Genomic DNA, 15,653 nt, shown 5'->3' with positions numbered 1-15,653 from the left:
CCTAACGAGGCACTTTATGAGAAAGCACGGCTCGAGCATCGGATGCATTTTCAAAACCACGAGAAAGTTCACGGAACTGTCTCGCAATACTGCAATTGGATGGAACCACTCAGAAGTATGCAATATGGTTTGCCTGATTAAGCAGGTAGAGGAAGTAATTAAATAAGGAAGAGGTGTCATCGTTTATATTTTTTTATCTAACTTCCCCATCATGATCCATATCAGTCTACGCCTTCAAGAAAGGGTGACCTGACTCTGCATAGCTTGGTGATTCGTACCCGTAACCCTGCAGCCGTGATGCAATTGGTCCCCCACCTTCTTTCGTTTTATTTGCTTATATGTTTATAACAACGCCCTCGGCACTACTGTAAGGCATCATGTGAGGCCGCCCTGAACTCAGGGGCTGCCTGGCAGTGGAGCCACTAGGGCTCGGTAAACTAGGGCATGTAGGAACGTAGGATATAAGGAGCTGGAAGCCTCAGAAGGAGGCCTCCAGCCGATAGTCGCTGTATTTACGTAGACCTATTGTCCTTACAAATACGATACCCCTTTCCTGCCTCTTGACCTGGTTCCCTGGACTCCTGTGAGACCTTGGGCTTACGCGCTACAACTACCTTTCACATACGAAGCAGTTCCTAACTCTACACTAACTAGTATAACCCGCTCCATGGTGCCTCAAAAACTCTGCATTTGACTTGTCAAGTTGCTCTCTAGGTGTAGATAAATCGTAGAGGTAGACGACCTAGCCACTCGATTTTGCAAGAGAGTCTGTAAGGATTGGTCAGACATATGACCAAGCCACTCTGAAGTTCGAGCCCCAACGCTGATTCTTGGCTGACATTGTGGCGATTCGCGGTAGGGGCTATTATATTCATGGGTTGATGATCGTTGTATTTTATTTAAACTACTGCTCTGAAGCCTGGCCATAATAAAGCTATTTCGGTTAACGTACATGTATAGCGAAAGCGCCAAACAAGCGAAAGCGCCAAAATGATGCGGTGACCAAACCCCCCAACTAAATGTTAAATTCCTCAACAACAAAACATGCCCCATAAAAACGATGAAAGCCAATTAGTGCTAGCTATCCAGGCTATGCAAAGCGACCCAAAGTTACGCCTTCGAGTTGCTGCTAGGATCTATTCTGTGGACCACCGCAAGCTAGGTCGTCGTCTAGAAGGTGTACCTTCACGACGCGATATCCAAGCCAACTCATGGAAATTAACTAACCTAGAGGAGTCCGTCCTTGTTCAGTATATACTCGACCTAGCTGCCAAAGGGTTTCCTCCTCGGCTGTCTGTTGTTGAAGATATGGCAAGTCGACTACTTGCAACACGCGACGCGTCACGCGTTGGGTCGCGTTGGGCTTCAAACTTTGTTAAGCGGCATGTAGAGCTCCAGACACGCTTTCAGCGCAAATACGACTACCAGAGGGCTAAGTGCGAAGATCCAGAAGTTATTAATGGCTGGTTTGAGCTTGTGCGTAACACAATTGCGAAATATGGTATCGATGAAGCAGATATCTACAACTTTGATGAGACTGGGTTTATGATGGGCGTTATCTCAACTGCTATGGTTGTAACAAGCTCAGACGGGCGGGCAAAAGCAAAGAAGGTACAGCCTGGTAATCGGGAATGGGTTACAGTAATCCAAGGCGTTAGTTCTCAAGGTTGGGCAGTACCACCATTTATCATTGTTGCAGGCAAAAACCACCTTACATCTTGGTATGAGAATAGTGGATTTTCAAGCGATTGGGTGATTTCTGTTACTGAAAATGGCTGGACTACAAACGAGAGAGGCATGGATTGGATTCAGCACTTTGAGAAGCATACAAAGGCCCGGAGTGTTGGTGGTTATCGCTTGTTAGTCCTTGATGGTCATGAGAGCCACCACTCAGATGAGTTTGAGGAATACTGCAAGGAACACAACATTATTACGCTTTGTATGCCTGCTCACTCTTCTCATCTACTCCAGCCACTTGATGTTGGCTGTTTCGGCCCGTTAAAGCAGGCCTATGGTCGGCAAATTGAAGATATGATGCAGGCTCATATTTCTCATATTACAAAGGATGACTTCTTTCCTGCCTTCCACGCTGCATTTATCACTACAATGACGGAAAGTAACATTCGAGGCGGGTTCCGAGGGGCAGGGCTTCTTCCATTTGACCCTGAGAGAGTGATATCTACACTTGATCTTAAGTTAAGGACACCAACGCCTCCAAGCTCCCGCCCAGGTACTGCTCAACCTTGGGTTTCTCAGACACCAAACAACCCAATTGAAGCTATGTCACAGTCTACATTTATTAAAACTCGGATTTCACGCCATCAAAATAGCTCTCCAACCTCAATCTATGCAGCTGTTGACCAGTTTGCAAAGGGTGCATCGCAAATAATGCATCAATTAGCACTGCTAAAGGGAGAGAACCAAAACCTACGACAGGCAAATGAAGTACTAAGCAAGCGCCGGAGAGCTAGGAAAACACGACTACAGCAAGGAGGATCACTTAGTCAACAAGGGGCGCAAGAGCTACAGGATGAGAGGGATGTTGTGCAGCAGGTAGAGCAGGAAATAAGGGCAAGCCGTGGTCGGAAGCCAAGGGAAGAAACCCATGCCCGTCACTGTGGCAAGTGTGGTGAGACTGGGCACAATGCGCGCACGTGTCAGATTGTAATAGACACCTCTGAGGAAGAGGACTCCGAGTAGTTTCAATTGATTTCTAATGTTGTGGTAGATTTATCGCAATGTTTGTCATGAGGGTAGATAATTTTGGCGCTTTCGCTTGTTTGGCGCTTTCGCTATACATGTACGTTATTCCTTCCTGATTACTAATCCATTCTGCACACTCACCCCCTGATCATTTTCTTCGACACATGGTGTTGAAGAAAGCGTCCCTATGAGCGCTCCTAAGCGACCAAATAATAAAGCAATCCACCCCATTAGATACCCCATCCGATACCCCAGCCTCAGTTCCCAAAGCTATCCCATTTCTAGCTATTCATGTCCTGCAATCCACTCCATTTCCACCATTCCATTAGCAAATCCATGTCTCAAAAGCATTCCCCATCAATCAGCCCATATGAAAGAATACCAGCCATGACTCTCAAAATCCCCTCTCGTCTTCTAACACCTTCCTTAATCTGAGCCCGCAACATCTCATTTTCATCCACCAGTCTGTTGATTTCTACCGATTGCTGCTTGAGATATCGTGATGTAGGACCATGCAACTGTCCCTTGGGCTTTGGTGGTGCACGCGCAAGATCTCTTGCAAGTCGGATCACATCAATGACATCCAACCATTTTTCTTCTGGGATCGCCCGGGGATCCATAGGAGGTAGGTGGTTACAAGTGTTTGAAATCCAGGCCCCGATTCTCCCAGAACCGAGGGTCATGCTCATCTGCTGTGTCAGCAGGAAAGTGGATGAAGTCATCCCACCAACTTAGGTCAGGTTGCTGTGGCTGGTATTCCTCCTCAAATGGTATTCCCTGTTCACGATTTAACGCTGCCCTTCGCCGGATCTCTACATCAGAAAGTCTTTGCTCCCTAAGAATTCGTTTGCGCAAGTCCTCATTGCGCTTGAAGTGTACCTCCCATGGTTCATCCCCTTCATTGTGCCTCTTTCTAGACACAAATAACTTTAGGTCATTTAGATGGAACTTTCCCTTGATTTGGTCAGAGTGGAGTTCCTGGAGAAAGGCTGACTTGCCACTTGGCGTAAGTTTGTGCAGAATGTAAGGGCCAAGCCAACGGGGTTCCAACTTGTGACTATGATTGTTATCTTGTGACAATCTTCGTAGTAAGACCAAATCACCTCTCTTCATTTGGGTGTATTTACGCAGGTGCATTTCAGATTCCTCAGCGTTTTTCTGTTGAGATCGGAGACGAATTTCAGTAGCAGTGTCCCGCATTTCTTCAATCTTCGCCATGCGCACGGCATACACTTTGGCTGGATGATGCCCATCAAATTTAGGAATGAAATTTGGCTGCTCAATCAACTCCTTGCGTATTGCTTCATCTATCGCCAAATCGCCAGGTGTAAAGCGTGGTTTAAACCCGAATAGCATCTCTGCTGGGGAAACTCCATAGATTGAGACTTGTTTAGAGTTAATTACATTTACCACGTGCGGAAGCAATTCATCCCATTCAAACAGTAATCCTGCACTATCCTGGAGGATTTTGCGAAAGATCCCGGACACAAGTTGCACATATCGCTCTGATAACCCAACAGACGACGGGTGTGATCTTGGGGCTAGTACAGATCAAATTCCTTGTTCTTTGAAGTATCCTTGGGTTTCGTCAGAAATGAAATGTGACCCATTATCTGTATATGTGGCTAGGGGAACCCCAAATGGACGAACAATGCGCTTTTTGACAAATTTAACAGTGGTTCTTGACATGGCATCAGGGACCGCCTCTGCAATGAGGAATCTGGTCATGTATTCCACTGAGAGAATGATGTACTTGTTTCCGTGCTTTGTTACGGGATATATTGGGCCCATATAATCCATACCAATGAGATCAAATGGCACCATCTCAAAGACCGGGGACAGTCCAGTAGTTGGTCGCAATCACCCGACAGCCTGACACGACGAGCACGACTTGCAATATTTTGCAATATCCTTGAAACGGGTCAGCCAATAGACTTTTCCAACAGCTTCCCGCTGTGTGATACCAATGCCAAAATGGCCATGGACATTGTGGAGGATTCTCAATTCATGCTGGACTTGGTCTTTTAGAACACATCTCGACTTAGCTCCGTTCTTTTCAACATAAAACATTCACGGTCCAGAGGGGGAATCCCACAAGACGAATTTCACAGCTAGACGACAAAGATTTCGGCGTTGAGAGACATTCATCTCTGAGTGTAATGGGATCGCATTATAGGCCTTGTACTCAATAATATCTCGATACCACTCTTCCTTTAGCCATTCTTCCCAACCCTGAAGTGTTTCGGCATTTAATTGTTCAGGCGATACTAGAGAATATTGTGGAGGCCACTTCGAATACGGCGTGTGTTCTGCTAACAGGCAGCAAGATCCATTTTTTCATCAGAATCATAACTGATGGTAGCAGAAGAGAAATATTTGTTAGCTGAGTTAATCGGAGTTGACGCGATTACATTAAAGCGGCTCAAACCATCTGCAATAGCCAGCTCTTTTCCAGGGACATGGGTGTATTCTAAATCGAATTTCGAGACAAACAATTGCCAGCGACAAATCTTCCCATGTGGGTCATCCGCTTTAAGGACAGAGACTAATGCCGAATGATCTGTGTAAATCTTGACAGGAAACTTGGTGCCATGTAATAACCACTAACATTCTTCTAAACACTTGTAAATCGCGAATGCCTCACGTTCAGTTGTATGCCATTTCGACTGGGACGGGACACGGCGTACCGGAGACGACGGTTCCAGAGCCAACCGGCTGGATTTGCTTGGAAGTCGTATTTGAGGGGTCGCACTCGAGGTCACCGTCGATCCAGGCTAGCATATCAACTAACCGAAAAGAGTAAATTCGTTGGAATTTGCTGAGGCATTGGGTGAAGGGAATTGTGATCTACTGGAGTGGAGGTGCGGCAACTGCCACATGGCGTGTGAAAAGCGAAATGGTGGGGAGCTATTGTCATCGTATTTCACAAAGTCTCACAAGAGAAACCCCACGTTTGGAGGACAGAAAAGAGAGAAGGGATAAAAGGAAGGAACGCCTTCCTCATTCCAGCGTGGTACGGCTGCGGCTCACCCAATCGCTTTCTATGAAGTCCTTCAAACCGTACAAGCATTCACGTACTTGCGGTCCACAAAAATCCAGCGCATGTCTAAGGGAGTCCAATGAGCTGAGTCGAGGGTTTTTGTACACGCTCGAAGATCAGAAGGATCAAACACATGGCTTTTGCGTAATACGGCTGCAATATACCTGCAAAGTAATATAATTCATTGCTGGTCAACGGCTGAAGGGTAGGTTACAATTCAGGTTGGAGAGCTGACCATTATCATTATCTCCTTCGTGTTTTCACATGGCCGACTCTCTCATCACCAACTTGCCTCGTCCCCACATATGCCAGTCCAGTGTCGGGTTGGCCGGTCTCCGTTCTCGTCGGTGAAGTACGAAGTTCGCAGTGTCTCGTGTGGCAGCACTGTGACTTGAGATAACCCGTTGAAGCCACTCAAAGTTTGACGTCCTCGGTCTATCAGAGTAGCACTACATACTGTAGTCATCAAGGGACATGGATAATGTGACAGTGGGCGTACGATGTGTTTGCAAAATGAGAGACCAGAGGCTGATCGCACAGACCTGTAAAGTAGTGCTACCTTTCTAAATGAACAAGTCTTAGGTGCCTCCGCTAGCACTGTGGGATTTTTGCAGCCAGTGTGTGTACACAGCCGTGCGACTCTTTTGTCTCCTATATCTGGCTTGTTCTATGACAACAAGGAGAACATCTTCCATGGCACAAATATAGCATGTTCTAGCCGATACATTCGTTCTCCTCTTTCCCGAGGCTGTCATAACCGAGGTAAGTCATAGCAGGCGGTTGAGACCACTGGCCTTGTGGTGGAATATCATACTTGATATATCGCCCAAGGTGTATCAAACAAGGTCCATCGCTCGAAAGGTCCAAGATTGCAGGGAAAGCCTCAGCGACCGTGACTAGCCCGACTATTGTTCAAGCGCCGAAAGATCAAAGAAGCACCCCCCTATTTTTTGGTCGAGCTAATCTATCCTGGTTGTGATGGTGGCGAGATATATTCCGAATTAATCAAAATGCCCCAAACAGGAACGACTAGACGCAAATCCGGGGTGAAAGCGGAGTAAAGTATTGAGCTGACACCCCCGGCTCAGCTATCCTCATAGATTTAGTACTCCATGTATTGCAGGGAACAGTGTTCTATACTGTAGATATGTACCTGTCATAGACTTACAGGTCTCAAGTATGGCCTTCGAACCCGACCCATCCCTTTCGTTGCCAGATTCTAGGGAGGAAATGAGGGCGTGACCCTCTCGTCGTCGATGGGTCTTGTATAACTTCACATCAGTACCAGCGATTTGCGACGCCACGACGGAATACTTTCACTGTGTTCGAATCGCTTGGAGTCAGCTCCGCCGCTCTTGGCTCCCGTTCAATGGTTCAATGGTTCAAACGGAGACTACCCGTCACACTTAACGGCACAGCGTCCCACTACCCACCACCCTCTATCAAATCCCAAGTTTTGTCGATGCCGATCTCCAACAAACATTTCCCTGGCGACCGAAGAAAGTCAAAGTCCAACAGCTAGTCTTTGAATAGTCCGAATAGCGAAATATCCAACATCTTGCCTCTCGGTTCTTCAATTGCGATCGGCATTGACATCCGCGACCTCGTGCGGGGTCCCTTGCGCTGTCTCCTCACAACCCCCGGACCCCATTCTGAGAATCCACCACCAACGCCACACAAACACCCAGGCTTTGATCATGGGATCATCGCTTTATATAACTAGCCTGGCTGCCCCTCCCACGATTTTCTTTGAGATTCGACCGAAATCTATTTTTCCGCGTCCGATTCGACCCTGCCCCAAATTTATCACTCGTAGATTTGGGCCCGTTTGTCCAACGAACTTCCGCACATTGGTAACGACGAACGCAGCTCATCGACCGGATTAGTCGCAACCGTGGTTATGGCAGTAGCAAGCGATCTCGATAAGGCACATATCCACTATCTTGTCGTTATAGAGAGGGTCACATCAGGGCTCTCAGTGGCGGGATGTCTCTTCGTTATCATAACCTTTCTGATCTCGAAGTCGTTCCATAGACCAATCAACCGCCTCGTCTTCTTCGCATCCGTGGGCAATTTGTTCACCAATATTGCAACAGTCACCGCTGTGGCGGTTCTAGACAATGAGAGTGGCTTCCTCTGCCAGGCCCAGGGGTTTTTAATCCAGATGTACGTTCTGCAATGCAGTTGACCCGGCCTATAGTTTGGAACTATGCTTTGAATATTCAAATACTAATACGATGGCAGGTTTATGGCTGCGGATGTCTTATGGACACTGGCAATGGCCTTTAACGTTTACCTTACCTTCTACCACAAGTTCGGCATCGCGAGGCTAAAGAAAATGGCTCTTGTCTCCCCAGAGCCGCCATTTGGGGAATGGAAGCTAACAGCACAACCAGGCTCGTTATCCTTGTCACGTTTGGAATCTACATTCGCGCTGGCCGCGAAATCTACAACAAGCGTAAGCAGCTTCGCCAATTCGCCTCGAGTGAAATTGGTCCCGGCATGATTCCAACGAACCCCTTCAATCAAGGCGCCATCCACGAACAGACAGTTGTCGCCATCTCCTACGAAAGCACTGCCAACCACCCAACCATTGATATCAACGACCTAGGCCGCCAGCTATCCGCAGCCGACCGACGCCACTCGGGCCAAAATGGCCAGCCGCAGTATTCTGTTGCCGTCTCCGCCGTTCCTGCGGTCTACAAAATTGGCAGCATGCCTCCCTTCCCTTCCGTACCCAAGCGCCCAAAGAAGACGAAAGAAGAGAAAGAAAGGGGCGATGACCCCACCCTCAAGCGCTACCAAACTATCGAAGCCAGCCGCGCCGCCTGGGGCTACACTAAGGTCGCCGTGTTATTCTTCAGCGCCATGTTAATCACCTGGATTCCATCGAGCGCCAACCGTCTCTATGGTGTCGCACACCCGGGCAAGATCTCCATTCCCCTTACCTACGCCGCCGCCTTCGTGCTCCCTCTTCAGGGATTCTGGAACTGCCTCATCTACATGATCACCAGTCTCAACGCCTGCAAGGAGCTGCTCGGCTGGATGGGCCTCAAGCGCTACAGCGATGGCACCCTGCGCCACGGCGGCCACGAGAGACGCAATACCTTTGGAATGACGAACATAGATATGGGGAGAGGCACGCGCATACCGAGCATGGCGGGCGATAAGGATGTCAGCGAGACGGAAAGCACGGTAGAACTGGCGACTCAGCGGTAGCCGGCGAGCTGGCTGGGAAGAAAAGCAGTTTAGTTGTGCTGTGCACTCTTAGCGATGGCGTGTCGGCGTTATGGCTGTTCAAGATTTTTTTTAAGAGTCCTGGGACTCAATGGGGCGATCTTCGGGGTTCGGTGAGGCTGCAGTGTCGCGGCAAAGGTCCCCTGACTGTTCGCATCTACAGTTATGTACGCGATATCAAAAATCTAGTTACCACTGTATATAGTCTACAGTTTGGATAATATACGGAATATAATAGGAAGAATAGATCTTACATATGTACATGTACTGTCCGCATTTGTACACTGGGTCAGGGGATCACGTGAGATCACGTGACTTTGCATGGCATATTCTTAATAAAATCGTTGTCTGTTCCTTCAGGATACTTCAGGATAAACCGTCCTGAGAGGGTTTGTTTTCGTGCAGGTAGCCCGCGCATAGCCGGATAATGCAGGTAGATAGTAAGAACAAAGAGACAGTACCATTCTTTGTGCGCATATTCTGGAAATGTCCAATATAATCGAGTATAACATTATCAGGAACGAAAAAGGGTGATTGGTAGCCGAATGTTTCGTCTTAACCCATATATTGGAGCGACCAATCCGAATGGTTCTAGCTGGTTCGCCGCGGCTCGCGCTTGCCTCGTTAAACATTTCGGGTACTGTACTCCTACAACCCACTAGCGCCATTGGTGACAATTTCCTCCACTCGATTCCAGTCTTTTGGCCACCTCCAATATCAACGATCAAAGTTCCCCCCCCCACTACAAACGTCTCAATCGACTTCTCTCGCGTCTTCTTTTTCCAAAATACATTATCATCTCTAATAAAAGGCCTCAAAGCTACCCTGTGTCTTGTCTTTCTACACTCTCTCCTGTCGGATTCTAGCCTTCCTGTGGTTTTCGTTTCTTCAAGCGAAACAAATTCTGAACGAGTCGAAAAAGAGAGCACACGACTGAACGCTCAAATACATATTTGCACCCATCTACACAACCTATATATACCCCACGTCGCCCCATTTACGTCCTACGACTTCTCTCGAATTCATACTCGGTAATCCGTGAGGTCGACAGTCCAGTCAACCTCACCCTTTTCAGCCAACACAATGGCCGCAACCAGTGGAGTTTCGAACCAGCAGGAGCCTTACAAGAGCGCCACTGAGCAGTATACCAACACTGCCAGTGCTGCTGAGACAGCGAGCGGAAACGCTAATGGCAGCGCTGAGCTGTCCAAGGACGAGATAGGATGGTACTTTGTTGAGCAGTACTACACTACTCTCAGCAAGTCGCCAGAGAAGCTTCACGTATGTTCATCCAGCAACCTCATATCGTAAATATGCTAACAGGCCCAGCTCTTCTACGGCAAGCGCTCCCAGTTCGTCTCTGGCCTTGAGGCTGAGGTTGCCCCAGTCTCTGTCGGCCGTCCAGTAAGTTATCCATCAGACATATTACAAATCGTTTGCTGATTCATCTAGGCTATCCAAGAGCGTATCAAGTCTCTTGAGTTCCAGGACTGCAAGGTCCGCGTCTCGAACGTCGACTCCCAGGGCTCTGACGAGACCATCGTCATCCAGGTCATTGGCGAGACCTCCAACAAGTCTGCCGAGCTGAAGAAGTTCGTCCAGACCTTCGTCCTCGCCCAACAGCCGACCGGATACTTCGTTCTTAACGACATCTTCCGCTACATCAACGAGGAGGCCGAGGAGGAGGTTGTTGAGGCTGCCGTCAACGAGGAGGCCGCTGCCCCAGCTACTGAGGACATCGCTGATGTCGAGATGCCCAAGGCTCAGGCCAGCGTCGAGGAGCCAAAGGCTGAGGTTATCGCTGATGTTGTCGACAAGAAGCTCGAGCTTGATGCTGAGCCTGCTGTCCTCAAGGAGCCCCAGACCAACGGCACTGCCCCTGCTGCTGCTGTTGAGGCCGTCGAGGAGACCGCCGCTGCCCCAGCTGCCGTCTCTCCTGAGGTTGCCGAGAAGGAGCTTGAGGAGGAGGCTGCCAAGACTGTCGAGATCCCCAAGGACCCTCTCCCAACCCCAGCTGTCACCGAGGCCGCTGCTCCCAAGGCTGCCCCAGTCCCAGCCGCCCCAGCCAAGCCAATGAGCTGGGCTAACCGTGCCGCCGCTGCTGCTGCCGCCGCTCGCCCCGCCATGCCAGCTGTCCCACACCCGAAGACTGCCTCCCCAGTTCCCGCCCAGCAGCGCGCACCCGCACCTGCCGTAGCACCCGCCCAGGCTGCAGCCCCCGCCTCCCCAACCACCAACAAGGAGAACGAGGGCCCTCAGTCCCAGGGCTGGCAGACTGCCGGCGCTGACACCAAGCGCCAACGCCCACAGTCCATCTCCGCTCCTCTCGAGAAGGAGGGCACGATGGGTTACGTCCGCAACGTGACCGAGGCCGTCCAGGCCGATGCTCTCCGTGCCGCTCTTGCCGCCCACGGTGAGCTCGTTTACTTTGACATCAACCGCCAGAAGAACTGCGCATTCGTTGAGTTCGCCTCCTCAGCCGGCTACCAGGCTGCTTTGGCTGCCAACCCCCACCACATCGGTGGTGAGGCCATCCTGGTCGAGCACCGCCGCCCAAAGTCCTCTGCTTATGGAGGCGCCGCCTATAACACCCGCGGAGGGATAAACAACCGCGGCCGTGGTGGCTTTGAGCGCGGTCCAGGTGGGCAGAGAGGACGTGGCAACTTCGGCGGCGCCGCCCGTGGTGGTGCCCCTCGTGGACGCGGACAGAGCACCCCTACCACCGCTTGAGAGGCTACTATTTAGCGTCTCGCGCGTCGCCTAACATCTGACCGGCGCCCACGACGTCCCCTCTCCCCACCGTCGTCTAGGTTTTCCAAGATCGACTTGTACTCTTATCTCCGTATCATCACCACCAATCACCATACCGCCAGCAGATCCCAACCGTCTCCATCCCAACCGTCTCCATCCCAACCGTCTCCATCCCAACCGTCTCCATCCCAACCGTCTCCATCCCAACCGTCTCCATCCCAACCGTCTCCATCCCAACCGTCTCCATCCATAACTATTCTCATGTCTCCGCCGGGCGCAAAGCGAAAAAGTTACATTTTTTTTACTTCGGCGACGCATCCACGACACAGCAAGGAAGGGGGGCGTTTTATAGCATCGTTTCTGTTCCTGCTTTGGAGGATCCTCGTTTTTTGTACGCTTGTTGAGATGGTGCGGGTGGGATTTGAGCCGGTGACGATGGGATTGCCCTTTGGTCTCTCTCCTTCGAGGGACCTTCCTATAATTTTATTGTTTTCTGTTTACAGCTTGCTTATCTTGGAGCTCGGCTCCCTACGATATGATCGATGGACGCCCGCTCTCTTTCTTGCTCTGTTGTCTCGCAGTGACTCTTCGTTGTCTTTTCTCTCTTGGACTCTCCCGCGCGGTTGGTCGCGCATGGTTTAATATGCATAGCACGTTTTTTTATGTTTTGGGCGGGCGCGGGCAGGCTGCATGGGTGGGGGTGTGATGGGGCTGGTTTCTGGTTGTGCGATTGGGACGGCTGGGGAAAATGAAGACGTTGGTGATGTCTTGATGTAGTGGTGTAGGAGTGAATGGGGGGTGTAGATGGGGGGATGAATGCTGGGGGAGGGGAGGCGAGAGAGGAGGGATGAGAGTGTATCAATCAATCTATATAAGCTTTACGGGACGCACTGTGCGTTGGGTGATTTAACCGGATTCGCACACAGTGCTTGTGATGAACACATCCGACATGATGCCCTCTCTCTATGTACGGGTTCAGACTTTGATGCGACGCGGATGAGAGCAGCTTTTATACCGGAATGGGCCATCCGAAGGAATGGCGACAAGATGAGGGGTTCTGGGGGATCCGTCATGGGGAAACTGGGGACGTGGATGGCGGAGGCGCAGGGCTGGGCTTTGGCTTCGGCTTGGCTTGGCTGTCTGTGCTTTGTTTTGGTGAAAGGCCGACATCTCGCTTACTCAGCACCAAAGCCCAAACCCCAGACAGACACCCACGATGGCTAACTTGGTTCTTAATTATATAGGCCAGCCTCGGTAAGTTACTCTGCGAAATTATGGCACTGCATTCAGCAGTTGGAGTATATTAAGTTGAGTTATACCACCGAACTCATCCCACTGAACTCATCCCACTGAACTCATCCCATTGAACTCATCCCACTAAACTCTGGCCGACGCCACCTCTCCCGTGCCCTGTTGTTGTGACGTCCGTCATCGTCAGTGGGGCCAAGACCCATACCCCTCCTCCTACTGCCTGTTCACTCCGCGATCTCCAGTACTACTGTGGTTCATGTGAGACGTTGTCTTCCGCTACGCCAACGAATCAATGAAACTCGAAATTCCGCAGTCGTCCCTGCTTCATTGCATGAATGCCGCCCTGCTTCCTCCAAAACACACGCACACAACGACCGACGACGACGATTTAGAGCAACCGCCGGCCGGACTTGCAATTGACCGCTAGACGAGTTGCCGAGACACCACACCGTTGGGTTTGGGTTGTGTGCCGGACGAAGCTAACGGAGACGAAAGCTTGAAGGCAAGGCTTTCGTTGAGTGGTGACGACAAACCAGAAGGCTTCGTGTGAATTGATTCACTTTCCACAGACAAAGGCTGGGAGGCTACCAGAGGCGTCCAGAATGATAGAGTGAGCGAGACCGCTTCACGATTGTGATACCCTCGACTGGTTAGAAGCCGCGCAGCACAGATGGACCTCGATATCATAGTCACCGCGCCTATGAGCCATGATGAACGGGACGACGAGGCAAGAACGACGAGGCAGAAATACATTGCTCTCTCGCCGCAAGACGACGAATTGGAGGAATACACAGACCGGGATGGGGCGGAATATACGCCGCAGCCTTGGTCAAGCACGACCTGCTCGTCCATCAACGAAGGCGCTGGAGATCTTGAGGACCTCCCAGCACTCTCCCAGACGGCGTCGCAACCTCGCAGAGTCTCACTTGATCAATTCTACGTGGAACACCACTTCCCAGATCGAACTATACACCCGCCTCCTCCGACTCGCCCCCCTCCTCCAATCCGCGATGCTCCCTTACCAACTAACACCACCACCACCAGCGCCGAGTCCCAACCCCCCCGGCTCACCGCTGACGACCTGGTCCAGCAATCCTCCCTCTCACCACCGCCATACTCCTCCAGCATCCTCAACCGCAGCGCCATAAATATCACTCCCCGCGTCGAAGAAGGCCGCGAGACCCTCCCCCCCTACACCTGCGACCTAACACTCACTGCGCTCTTCATGCGCAAATCCGAGCTCGAGGGCACCCACCTCGGCGAACCCTCCGAGTACTCGAATCCTCTCCGTCGAGCCCCAATGCGCACCTGGCACCGCGTCCAAGTCACCCTCCAAGGCACCTCCCTCACCATAACCCCCTGCCCGCGCCTCTCCCTCAAGCGCTCCAAGCCCCTGGCACCACCACGCTCCTACTCCCTCCAACACGCCGAGGCTGGCATCGCATCCGACTACCTCAAGCGCCGCTACGTAATCCGCATCCGCGTCGAAGCCGACCAGCTCCTCCTCGCCTCCGACGATGCACCCACCCACATCGCCTGGCTCGAAGCCCTCGCAGCAGCCATCGACCTGGCCCCTGCCCTCGACGAACGCTCCCTCCCTGAAGACGCATCCCTCCCCCGCACCCGCCGTCGCGGGGTACACAACCGCTTCGTCGCCCCTGGCAGCGCCGCCGCCCGCCGCACAGCAGCCGCACGAGCCGCCGTCGCCTCCGCCGAAGCAGCAGTAGCGCCTCCCCCCCGCTACGCCGACGTTCCCGAGGCCCCCGAACCTATCCCCGAACCTGTCTCCGAGCCTGAACTGGAACCCGCACCGATCCCGGACCCCGAACCGGACAACCTTGCGCCCCCGCCCTCAGTCATAGATTCCTCCCCCTCATCTAGAACTTCTACAGACACCCCGACCCTGACAGTCCGCCCCTCCCACCGCCCGCAACCGGACCCCTACAACATCTATCCCGCCACCCTCGCCGCGCGCGGCGCCCGCAACTCGGCCATCACGCGCGACGGGAAGTGGCGCCCCATCCACAACTGGAGTCCGATGTACGACCTCATCTACGCGAAGCGGTGTATGGCGACGCTGTTGAATGGGAGTCCGCGCAAGGGACCGTTTGTGATTATGCAGGGCGAGAGGTGGGTGGTTGATTGGGAGACGGGGAAGTGTGCGAGGTGGGTGCCGAAGGGGGAGGGTAGGGAATGGGGGTTGCCCAGGTATGAGAATTAAAAATTGGTGTGATGATTGTGTATATTTGAGCGAGCCTGTTTGGGATTGGTTTGGTCTAGATGATGGGGTTACTTGACGTTGGATTTGGCATCGAGGCTGTCGAACGATAACATTTTGCATATCCTTTTGCATACCCCCTCTTTTATTTTCACTTTTTGTTTTGTTATGTTGGCGGGACATATAGATACCGGAATGGGCTGGGCTGGGATGGGATGGGATGATTCCAAATTTGAATAACTCACATAACGAGTACTACGGGGCACATTCTCGTGCCAGGTCATGCATAGATTTAGGAGTTTGGGAATTCGAAATTGAACATGAATTTGTATTTGAATTTGAATTTGAATCCTGTGCCATAGTCATTTTTGCATAGGTGATTCTCTGTCGCATCATGGCATCATAGTGCCCGCCTGAACGCCGTTTTGATATACCCCCAGCCCCTCCCAAGCT

At 51.4% G+C, this 15,653-nt stretch overlaps 5 protein-coding genes across 5 annotated transcripts; 4 read left to right on the top strand and 1 right to left on the bottom strand.

Annotated features, from left to right (window-relative positions):
• Positions 1 to 3,335: 3,335 nt before the first annotated feature.
• Positions 3,336 to 4,059, bottom strand: VC83_08208 (uncharacterized protein; the record flags this gene model as incomplete). The annotated part of the gene is made up of 1 exon (XM_024471764.1): positions 3,336 to 4,059. The coding sequence occupies one exon, from the start codon at positions 4,057 to 4,059 to the stop codon at positions 3,337 to 3,339; it is 723 nt and encodes a 240-aa protein (XP_024320583.1). The 3' UTR covers position 3,336.
• A 4,057-nt stretch (positions 4,060 to 8,116) lies between these two features.
• Positions 8,117 to 8,962, top strand: VC83_08207 (uncharacterized protein; the record flags this gene model as incomplete). Its single annotated transcript, XM_024471763.1, has 1 exon — positions 8,117 to 8,962. The coding sequence occupies one exon, from the start codon at positions 8,117 to 8,119 to the stop codon at positions 8,960 to 8,962; it is 846 nt and encodes a 281-aa protein (XP_024320586.1).
• A 588-nt stretch (positions 8,963 to 9,550) lies between these two features.
• On the top strand, positions 9,551 to 11,855 carry VC83_08206 (uncharacterized protein). Its single transcript, XM_024471762.1, has 3 exons — positions 9,551 to 10,261; positions 10,310 to 10,384; positions 10,433 to 11,855. Exons 1-3 carry the CDS (start codon positions 10,064 to 10,066, stop codon positions 11,708 to 11,710), a joined length of 1,551 nt encoding a protein of 516 aa, XP_024320587.1. The 5' UTR covers positions 9,551 to 10,063; the 3' UTR covers positions 11,711 to 11,855.
• A 76-nt stretch (positions 11,856 to 11,931) lies between these two features.
• VC83_08205 (uncharacterized protein) lies at positions 11,932 to 13,078 on the top strand. The gene has a single exon (XM_024471761.1). It carries the CDS (start codon positions 12,548 to 12,550, stop codon positions 12,953 to 12,955), a length of 408 nt encoding a protein of 135 aa, XP_024320623.1. The 5' UTR covers positions 11,932 to 12,547; the 3' UTR covers positions 12,956 to 13,078.
• VC83_08204 (uncharacterized protein) lies at positions 13,050 to 15,506 on the top strand. The gene has a single exon (XM_024471760.1). The coding sequence runs from the start codon at positions 13,653 to 13,655 to the stop codon at positions 15,201 to 15,203; it is 1,551 nt and encodes a 516-aa protein (XP_024320642.1). The 5' UTR covers positions 13,050 to 13,652; the 3' UTR covers positions 15,204 to 15,506.
• The last annotated feature ends 147 nt before the right edge of the window (positions 15,507 to 15,653 follow it).

Source organism: Pseudogymnoascus destructans, assembly GCF_001641265.1.
Source record: "Pseudogymnoascus destructans isolate 20631-21 unplaced genomic scaffold scaffold_25, whole genome shotgun sequence".
In the NCBI taxonomy this organism is placed as follows: Eukaryota; Fungi; Ascomycota; class Leotiomycetes; order Thelebolales; family Thelebolaceae; genus Pseudogymnoascus; species Pseudogymnoascus destructans.
This window is presented reverse-complemented; position numbering and strand designations above follow the sequence as displayed.

Coding starts and splice junctions, on each gene's coding strand:
- VC83_08206 (XM_024471762.1), top strand. CDS start 10,064: ATGGCCGCAACCAGTGGAGTTTCGAACCAGCAGGAGCCTTACAAGAGC. Junction 10,262..10,309: donor AGTCGCCAGAGAAGCTTCAC/GTATGTTCATCC, acceptor TAACAGGCCCAG/CTCTTCTACGGCAAGCGCTC. Junction 10,385..10,432: donor CAGTCTCTGTCGGCCGTCCA/GTAAGTTATCCA, acceptor TGATTCATCTAG/GCTATCCAAGAGCGTATCAA.
- VC83_08205 (XM_024471761.1), top strand. CDS start 12,548: ATGCTGGGGGAGGGGAGGCGAGAGAGGAGGGATGAGAGTGTATCAATC.
- VC83_08204 (XM_024471760.1), top strand. CDS start 13,653: ATGGACCTCGATATCATAGTCACCGCGCCTATGAGCCATGATGAACGG.